At 43.3% G+C, this 10,314-nt stretch overlaps 1 protein-coding gene and 1 non-coding gene across 3 annotated transcripts in view; one reads left to right on the top strand and one right to left on the bottom strand.

Annotated features, from left to right (window-relative positions):
* Window positions 1–709: 709 nt before the first annotated feature.
* Trnad-guc lies at window positions 710–781 on the bottom strand. The gene has a single exon. It is a non-coding gene; the product is annotated as a tRNA-Asp (tRNA).
* A 364-nt stretch (window positions 782–1,145) lies between these two features.
* Window positions 1,146–10,314, top strand: part of Lta4h (leukotriene A4 hydrolase) — a 34,385-nt gene continuing 25,216 nt past the window's right edge. For both annotated transcript variants that reach the window (XM_004650195.2, XM_045153322.1), the window contains exons 1-3: window positions 1,146–1,399; window positions 7,188–7,318; window positions 9,358–9,478. In XM_004650195.2, the coding sequence (XP_004650252.1) occupies window positions 1,241–1,399; window positions 7,188–7,318; window positions 9,358–9,478 (411 nt within the window). In that variant the 5' untranslated portion in view covers window positions 1,146–1,240. The remainder of the gene's footprint in view (window positions 1,400–7,187; window positions 7,319–9,357; window positions 9,479–10,314) is intronic.

The following is a 10,314-nucleotide window of genomic DNA, read 5'->3' as shown; positions in this document are numbered from 1 at the left end:
CAGGTTGGATTCCTGAAGACCCATATAAGCCAGATGCACAAGCGGCATCTGGAGTTCGTTTGCCGTGGCTGGAGGCCCTGGCATGTCCGTCCTCTTCCCCCCCCCATAAATAAACAAAAAATAAAATATCTAAAAAATTCATTCCATTCACCGTCAGGAGCCCAGGATCTTCTTCTTAGACTCTTTTTGCAGCTGCATAATTTCCCTGCCTCTGGTTGAAAACTCAGCTTCATTTTCTGACTAGGACCGATCCTGTCTTTATAATAGCAACCTGACCATTCACGACACTCCCAGGCTGAAAAGTCTGATGTGTTCCCCATGCATGCATCCGGAGTTAGTTAAAGCGTGTGTGTGTGTGTGTGTGTGTGTGTGTGTGTGTGTGTGTGTGTGTGTAGGTTCTTGGCTTTCTTTGTAACAGCATTCTGGTCTTCGATGTGTCCTCTTATTTATGCACAAAGCATTAAAGGCTCAGCTGTTTAAAGGTCCCTTGAGTCTGCCGTCTTCCAATCTCTTCAGTTCCAGCTCAGATGTTCTGCTCTAAAGGAAAGGTATTTTTTAATCCTCTCTCACCCTTTTTCAAGAAGGACGCTGGAGCTAGATAAGCTAGGCAACACAGCTTGCTTATTCCCATTGTGGCTGCTGTCATCGAGTTTTCTCATTCGTGTTTAACACAGAGAACGAGGGAGGGAAAAAAAAAAGTGGTCCGTGCCTCCCCGTCGGGGAATCGAACCCCGGTCTCCCGCGTGACAGGCGGGGATACTCACCACTATACTAACGAGGAACTGCACAGCAAAGCTGCTTCAGCTAAGCCTTTTATGCTACTTCACTCCGCCCTCAGTATGTGCAGCTCCTAAAAGGCCTGCCATTGTTTTGTTGCCACCGCAGCTTTTGCTGCGATTGAATGGAATTACGGTGGAAGTGTTTCACTAGCTGTCCTGGTTCCACTTCTAATCCCGCAGCCCAACCTTCCCTCAGCTACCCGCCTTCCCCGCTGCAGAAGCCCCCCTCTGTTGCCCTCCACACTCCCAAGCGGCCTAGCGCTCGCCTGCTCGCGCTGCACCATGGGATTTGTAGTTCCATTCTGCAGGTTCTCTGGGATCCTTGGGCTCTAGAAGACTACCTTTCCCGGCGCGCATCGGGGCTTCTCTCTTCTTCACCTCCTTCACTGCTCGGGTTCGCGGTCCAAGTGTGTCTGTGGTGTGTCTGGGTGCTGGTTGGTGTGCGGCGATCTCACGGAACCATGCCCGAGGTCGTGGATACCTGTTCTTTGGCCTCACCGGCTTCCGTCTGCAGGACCAAACACCTCCACCTGCGCTGCAGCGTCGACTTTGCTCGCCGGGCGCTGACCGGGACCGCCGCGCTCACCGTCCAGTCCGAGGAGGACAATCTGCGCAGCCTGGTACGGGGGGCGCCGGTCCAGTGCCCACTTGCCCCGGGCCACCCTCTCCTCGCGCCGCGCCCTGATCCCTGGTCCCCGCGAGCCCTGAGATCTTTGGTTCTCCCCGAGCGCCCACCCCCTTTCTTAGCCCCGCGCGGGTCCGCAAGCCCCCAGCTCGGGGTACTGCACCTCTTCGTCTGCCCCCACTCATCAGACACCCCTCAGCGCCCCCTCCTTGCCCTCCTCCTATGGTCACCCCTTCCCTTCCTGCCCATCCCTCAAGACCCTCTCTTTTCTCCCTGGGCACATCCTAACGCCCACATCCACACCTCGCCCCCACTCATCATGTTTTATCTTTGCAATAATCTCTTTTCCTCTCCCCGCCCCCAACCCTATTTCCCAGCGCTAACTACTTGCACATCCCGTGGCCCTGCGTTTCCTCGGCTTCCAGCTTAGGAACCCCTCCTCAGGACCCAGATTTCCCCCAGCCTTCAGCTCCCCTTCTTTGTGACATCCAGCTCTCACTGAGATCTCATATTCTGTCAATTGTTCATCACACTCTTTTCTCTCCCAGGTACCCTTAACCGTTCGCCCTGTTCCCTCGACCCCCATGACAGTGGCCCTTAAGCCCCTTAAGGATTCCCAGTCCTGGCCCCTTCTCTCTGCCCTTTTCCAGGCTTCCAGTCTCTGTTCCCTAAGCGCAGACGCAGCATTTTCTCTTCAAGGATCTTCCTATCTTTGCTCCTTATCATCATCTTCTAATGACTTGAGGACAAATGAGACCTTCAGGCTCTCTAAGAATGACTCAATGCAATTTTTAAATAGTTGGTTCCAAGGAGCAAATAACCCTTGCACTTTTTTTTTTAATGTACTTCTATAAATGCTCTAACCATTTGAATAAAGATTTGTATAGTATCATGGAATATTCAATGGTTTGATCTGTTCTGTGTAATCTATATTCAGTGTTCCTACTGATCAAGTGACATTAGGACCAACCATACCTTTCGCATGAAAAGATTTTATAGGCAATCGTTTCAGAAACAAGATGGGTATGAAAAAACCAGCAATATTCAGTATTCAGCCCGCTAACCAGTCAGGATGGTATATAGTGTGTTTTTGCTGTGTGGAGTGGCCATCTGTACTGAGTCACGACAGTAAGCAATCAGATCTGGTATTGAAGAGTGTATTCAATGAATGAAGTAAATATTTGGGCAGAATTGCAAGGACAGATGAGAACTGGTGGTTTTAATGCCTGTACAAATGATCTTGCTTGTGGGCTCATTAGTCGTAAACCACCAACCCTCCTTACTCTTGTACTGATATGTAATGACCAAAAAAAAGAAAACCAGGAAATCTTAAGCAAGAAGGTAACTATTTCCTTGTAGGCTGCACTTTGGTCCTCTTGAAGTACTGTACTATCTTTAACTGCAGTGACAACTTTGCCCCTAGCGGGGCTGAAGTTAAGACCTAGTTCAATACAGTCTCTGTCTCGTATTTAAAAGAAAGCAAATTTTGCTAACTTATCACTACTTAATGTAACCTTAACTGGCTTCTGTTTTGTAGAGATACAGAGCTTTATGTTTGTTAGCGAGTAACATGTTGGGAGGCTAACATTTTGAAAAGAAACATCCTAATCTGAAACTTGGCTCATAGCTTACACGTTCCTCAAGCCTGGAGAACTAAGACTAAAATGATGAGTTCTGGTCGGCCTGTCTGTTGAGGAAGTTAGCTGGAATTATAATGTTTGGTTTTCTGCAAGGAAGGTTTTTTTATAGTACAACATACCATCTGTTTATAATCATTTGCTTGTTTATGACAGTAGCCAGAGACCAAACACTAGATTTGGTTGATTTATCTTTATTTGAATTCAATTAACTTGCTTCTTTTCCAGATTAGGGACTCTTTTTAAGATAGGGTATCACTATGTAGCCTAGGTTGGCCTCCAGTTCATTATGTAGCCCATGCTATCCTTATACCAGTAATCTTCCTGCCTCAGCCTCCCAAGTGATAGGATTATAGGCATGAGCCATCACACCAGTTAGATTAGGGATTCTTGAAGGTAGGAACAACCTTTTATATCTCTGTATAGCTCAGATTCTGAGTATAGGTACCTGATATGCAGAAGACAGTCAAAAGTTTGGGACAAAGGATGCAGTGCCTCAACTTAATATGAGCTGTATTGATAATAGTGCTTCCCACAGCCTGTGGGGTCCATGGCGTAAAGTTCCCCACCACAGAGAGCATCTGCTCCAGGGCCGGGATGAAGTGATAGTGAGTCTACTTTTCTACAAGAAAAATTATTTGTTTGAGAGGTAGGAAAAGTCAGGATGAGAATGGGAACACCAGGACCTCCAGCCACTGCTAATGAACTCCAGATGCATGCGGCACCTTGTGCATCTGGCTGTGAGTCTACTTTTTGGCCTCACTCTGTGAGTCTTGAGATGCTGGGCAAGCTTGTTAGTGCATCTCTGAGAACGAATTCCCATTGTTCTAAAATCCAGTTTTGGTTTGCTTGCACTGAAGTTTGGTTTTCAAAATTTGTAATTTTCAAGCATTTGTTTCTTGAGGTTTTCATTTTTGTTTTAGGGGTGTTTTTTTGTTTTTTTTTTTCAGTTAGTAGCCCCGAGAGCTTAGTGTCATGGCCAGAAGTATAGGGTAGTGAATGGTGGTGGGGGGGGGGGGGGTAGGCATTGCTCATATATCTTGCTGACACTAGATAAAATGGCATAGCTAGAAGTCACATCAAGGTATTTGTTTATTTATTAATTTTTGTTGTTGTTCCTTTTTGGTCTGGTTGTTTTGAGGGTGACCTGGAATTCCTGATATACTCGCAGGGGTGACTTCAAACTCACCACGATCCTCCTACCTCTGCCTTCCTAGTGCTGGGATTAAAAGCAAGTGCCATCATGCTCTGCTCTCCAAGGTGTTTTTTTTGTTTTTAAATTTTGGTCTTAACCCAAATACCTGTGGATGTTGTTTTGTTTTATTTTTGTTTCCATCACAGCAGCCTGGAGATAATAAGTAGAAAATATAAAGCCATAGTACTAAGTTGTAGGCCTTCCTCAATTCAAAACCTGCTTTATTCCAGAAAGAACTTGAGACACTTCAGGTAACATCTATAGTATAATAAGATTTTTTTTAATTAAAAAATTTTGGAGGAAAAGAGAATAAAGATAAGAGAATCAAGACACGTGATATAAAGCCAGGTCTATAAAAAGAAGTATGCCAGAAAGTTGACATGGAACTTCCCTGCAATCTTGGCAAAAAGGGATTCAATAATATTTTCCTTGTCAACTAGCCAGTGGTCAGAAGTGTAATCTCTTCAGCATGTTGTCTAAAGAGGACGCTGTGAGATGTAGTAAATTATATCCTTAGTAAGTCCATACCATATGCAAGACAGTTTCTTCTAACTATGTAGATGTCTTGCCTTGTGCATAGTTAGTGATCAATAATTGCTTGCTGGAAAGAACTAATTCTAACTTGTCAACTATCCAGTTTCCTTACTACAGCTTTTAAAAAAAAGTTATTTATATGAGAGAAAGAGAATGGGAGAACCAGGGTTTATAGCCCCTGCAAACAAACTTCAGACGCATATGCCACCTTATGCATCTAGTTTACATGGGTTCTAGGGAGTTGAACCTGGGTCCCTTAGGCTTTGCAGGCAAGCACCTTAACCACCAAGCTTTTACTACAATTTTCGATCACCAGTTATTTAATAATATTAGTAAAATTTGAAGGCCAGTTTCTTACATAATTTGGAATGGAAGCTGAGGCTTAGGACTCAAGATATCTATTTTATCTCTGTCTCTTTCTATTTGCAAATAAATAAGTAAATTTAAACAAATAGTCGTTACAATAATCAACTCTTCTAATTCTGAACAGACTTGAAACATTTAGACAATATTGAAAATAGAGTATGGACCACTGGGAAATGACTTGAAGCATTAATGTTTATGGTTTTGGAGTCTATATAAGCATAGATATTTAAATTGTAGTCCTTTTTTTTTTTTTTTTTTTTTTTTGAGGTAGGGTCTCACTCTAGTCCAGGCTGACCTGGAATTCACAATGTAGTCTCAGGGTGGCCTCGGGCTCACAGCGATCCTCATATCTCTGCCTCTGGAGTGCTAGGATCAAAGGCGTGCACCACCACACCTGGCTCTTAATTGTATTTTTAAAACAAATTAGATATTTGGAGATAAGTAATGTATTATGAAGGGATAAAAGATAACTATGATTCTTAAGCTAGAATATGTAAGTATGAGAAGATGAGCCAGTTCCATTTAGAGTAACAGTTGAGGCACTCCCAAAGGACTGTAATTTGGAGAAAGAATTATACACTAGAAGGGAAGTAGATGATACTTGTAACAAATTTGGCTCCTAGAAAGAAAATTCAACCATGAGTTGACTTGGGGACATAATGGTGGTGTCAATTATAGAAGCCTGTTGAATATGAGGGGATGCTTACTGTGGAAACGCTGATCAGGCAATTACCGATGTCTAGCCGACATCACAGCAGGGGACACCACTGTAGAAAACTAGAAGAGCTCCGTGTGTGGCACATGCCTGTAATCTCTGTGCAAGTGTGTGTGTGCGTATGGGACTACACAGGAAGATGGAGCAGTTGAGGCCAGGTTGGGCTACAGGGTGAGGCCATGTATTGAAAGAAGGAAGGAAGGAAAGAAAAAAGAAAGAGGAAAGAAAAGAAATAGACTTGCACAAAGGCCTTAGTTGCATATGTGGCCATGAACATAAATGAGAGAATAAAGAACATTCTGGATCACAGCACTTGCGCTAAGACATGAGGGTGTGTCCATATTCAGGACTTAGAAGAGGAATAAGAAGCATTAGCAAATAGGACAACCATTCCCACATAAAGGCTGAGAAGCCAGGGAGGTTTCCAGCCACGTGGCATGACCCTCAAGAGCGAGAGCAGACAGGGTTCAAGTCACGGTACAGAAAAGACCCTGTGAACCAGGGAGGCTGCCCTTTCCATAGCACAGCACTAGAAGCCAGATTGAAGGAAGAAAGGAAGGAAGGAGAAATACAGCGGAAAAATCTCAAAGGTAACGCATGAGGTTGCTTGGCTGATGGCGTGGGAAGGTTGGGGATTCTAAAACCGGACATGGGAGATGCTTGAAGGGATCTGGGTTCATAGGAGATTGTTGGGGTGAAAACTGACAGCTACCTGCTGCTGCTCCACTGCCCAAAGCACTGTCCTTAACTGGACACAGTAAGTACAGATGGTCGCCCAGACATCTACCAGGGTCATTTGGATAGAGTAGCCTTACAAAGTTGAGCTTTTTCTAAATAGTAAACAATGGTAAGGATTTAGAAAACATGGTCTGCTTATTTGCCTAACAAGTGCCAAGATTTGTTTTAATTTTGGTTAGATGAAATTACGCTATAGGAATTCGACTGTATGAATTCTAGGAAGGAATATATTGAGTCAGAGTGAAAGAAATTAAAATTATTATAGCTGAGGTTTCTTTATAACAAAGAAATTAGTAAGTAGCAGGCAGGATTAAAGGCATTTTAACTTGAGGTGGAGTCCAGAATTTTTGTGATCATCCCAGAATTATTTAAGAGTATATGCAAATCTTTAAACTCTGAAAGTTTTAAGATAATTAGGGTCCTGAGAAATGTCCTTAACTATCTTCTGTCTTCTTTAATTTACATAATTGAACCCTGTATTTTGATATCTATAAGTTGCTAGTTTTACACTCATTGTACTTAGCCTATACCTAGTGCACATTTTTTCTGATGTATAAAACTATTTTCTTCTAATTGTAAACTATTAATTTAATTTTAGACCCTGGATACAAAAGACCTCACAATAGAGAAAGTGGTGATCAATGGGCAAGAAGTCAAGTACACGCTTGGAGAAAGACAGAGTTACAAAGGGTCTCCAATGGAAATCTCGCTCCCGATTGCTCTGAGCAAGTGTGTATGATTCTTTCTCTGTCACAGCTAAAGGAAGGGGACATGTGTTTTGAAATATTTATATATCTTTTCTGATTTTTTTGTGTTTGTGTATATGTTATTAATGCTATTAGCATATTTTGCTGATGTTTTCAGATTAAAGTATACAGTGAAAATTATATGTTCTTTTTTTTTTTTTTTTGGTTTTTTTGAGGTAGGTTCTCTAGCCCAGGCTGACCTGGAATTCATTATGGAGTCTCAGAGTGGCCTTGAACTCACTGTGATCCTCCTACCTCTGCCTCCTGAGTACAGGGATTAAAGGCATGTGCCACCAGGCCCAGCTTACATGTTCTGAAGGTCCTAGAGAAATTAATTGCATAGGGGCTGGGGAGATGGCTCAGTGGTTAAAGGTGCTTGCTGCAAAACCTGCCAGCCCACGTTCAATTCCCCAGCCACCCATATAAAGCCAGTGTTGCTTACAGCAGCAAGAGACCCTGGGACAACACACACACATAAGTAAATAAATTGATAGTGAAAAAAAAATTATTGCATGAGACACTGTAGAATAGCACATTAGGTAACTGGCTTCTTTAGTTTTCTCGTTACGTCACTGATGTCTGGGCAATGCCATCCTAAGGAGACTTTCCAAGATGACGTGGGATGCTTGTACTAGCTATACGCTCCTCACCTATGCCCCAGAGGCCAGCTGCTGTTAGGAATGGAATACTCATCATCATAATGCCAGACACAGAAGCGGTGACTTTGTACCAATCTTGATATAACTTCTTTACATGCATCGTTAATCCTTCCAGTCACCCCAGGCTGTATGGTCTGCACTTACAGGCGAGGAAAGGGGATCCACAGAGAAAGAAATGAGCATGTTGAAGAAATGGCAGTCAGCACTGTCATACAGGGAACATGACTCACTTTACACATGGAGGGGCAAGGGCGGGAAGTCCTGGCTTAGAACACACGTGACCTGCTTCCATCTTCCAGTGTCTCTATGTTTTCTCTCCTCTTTTCCCCTGTGGAAAGAGAAAGGGGGACTGGAGAGATGGCTAAGCAATTAAAGGCACTTGCCTACAAAGCCTAAGGACCCAGGTTTGATTCCCCAGTACTCACATGAACCCAGTTGTAATAGGTGACACATGCGTCTGGAGTTCATTTGCAGTGACTAGAGGCCCTGGGGCACCCATACTCACTGTCACTCTCTTTCTTTCCCTCACTCCCTGTCTCTGTCTGTCTGTCTGTCTCTCTCTGTGTGTCAAATATGTAAATAAATATTTTTTTAAATGAAAGAGAAAGGAAGGAAACACTGAGCATAACTTGGAGGTGGGCATCATTGACCCCACCCTCTAGTTGGGAGAAGCTGTTACATAGTGAATGAGGCTCAATCATGTGCCCAGGCTTCCCAGCACCTGTGACTGGCAGAGTCAGAAGTTAAGTCCACGTCGGGCTGCTGGTCCCCAGAGCTCTTGCTGCTTCCTCATCCTTAGTGCTTCTAAAACTAGCTGCGGTGTAAAGACGGTTTGTTTTTCTCCTGCTTGTCACAGGCTGATAACTTTTGTAAAATGCAATACGCGCGAATTACTAAGAAGAAGAGGTTTATGATTATTAGGATGGTTATTTGATTCAGCAGCCCTAAGCATGACTGTACCGTTGTCTTCCTCTGGACGTCGTGACCGCGCGTCACAGAGCAGCAGCACTTTGCAGCACTGCTCTGTGTCATGTGCTGGCACCCGCTGCTGTGGCCATCTCAGATCCACAGTGATTTCTTTTATGTCTCCAGTGCTATAAAAGACTCTAGGATGTGACAGATACAAAGTAGATGACACACTTTGGGGTGCTTCTTCATTAGTCCGGCAGAGTGACAAGGACCCACATTCGGGCATTCGGGGAGGGAACCAAGAGGCAAATTTGTCCTGTACCCCTAGAGCTCAATTGGAACTAGGACAAAGATGTCATATGATGCTGTGTATGTTATTCACTGTATATTTTTAAATTCAAATCGTATTTACATGTGATTATACCGTACTAATGTATTTATTTGTTTAATGCAGAAATCAAGAGGTTGTTATAGAAATCTCTTTTGAGACATCTCCAAAGTCGTCCGCTCTGCAGTGGCTCACACCTGAACAGACTTCTGGAAAGGAACACCCCTATCTCTTTAGTCAATGCCAGGTAAAAAGGATTTATGCAGAAAAGTCCACATGCAGGTCTTGTGAATTTGTGGGTCTTATATAAGATACTGTCTTATTTTCCATTATAAAAGATGCCATATATTTTTATTTATTCTTGTTATTGACACATTCATGTATCATTTTTAAGTATAAGTGTCTTTTGATTGAAAACAATCTACTAAATTGAAATATGTAAGTCTTCTTTATCTTTAAGTCCTGAACAGCCAGCATAGAACTTGCCATGGAATGAAGACTCAATGAATGATCCTAAAATGAATGCAAGGGAAAAATTCTTAATAATAATAAAGAAAGGAATATGTACTCATTACAAAATGCTAACAGTAAAAAAAAAAGGAATGTGAATGATCAAATTTATAACTTTCTAGACCACACTGTGCAGAAGTAGTCACCATTGAGTTCATTTTTATTTATTTATTTGTAAGCAGACAGAGATAGAAGAGAGACAGAATGGGCATTCCATGACCTCCAGCCACTGCAAATGGATTCCAGACACATGTACCTCTTTGTGCATCTAGCATCATATGGGTACTGGGAAATCGGACTTGGGTCACTGAAACTGGAGCTGCCGTTTATTCAGTCAGACTGGCTGACCAGCGATTCTCCTATCTCTGTCACCCACAGGACTGGGGTGACAGTTGTGTGTGGCCAGGCACACAAGGATCGAACTCAGGCTTCGTGCTTGCACGGTCAAGCACTCTTACTGGGAAAGCCCTCTTCCCAGCACCTTCCTTTATTTTCCTCTTTTTATTATGTGTGTAGTGCATGCATGTGTGTATATAGATGCACACACGCCATCAGCACACGTGTGAGGGCAGA

The sequence above is a fragment of the Jaculus jaculus genome, chromosome 6, assembly GCF_020740685.1.
Source record: "Jaculus jaculus isolate mJacJac1 chromosome 6, mJacJac1.mat.Y.cur, whole genome shotgun sequence".
In the NCBI taxonomy this organism is placed as follows: domain Eukaryota; kingdom Metazoa; phylum Chordata; class Mammalia; order Rodentia; family Dipodidae; genus Jaculus; species Jaculus jaculus.
Note: the sequence above shows the minus strand (reverse complement) of the source record. Positions and strands in the feature narration are given on the sequence as shown.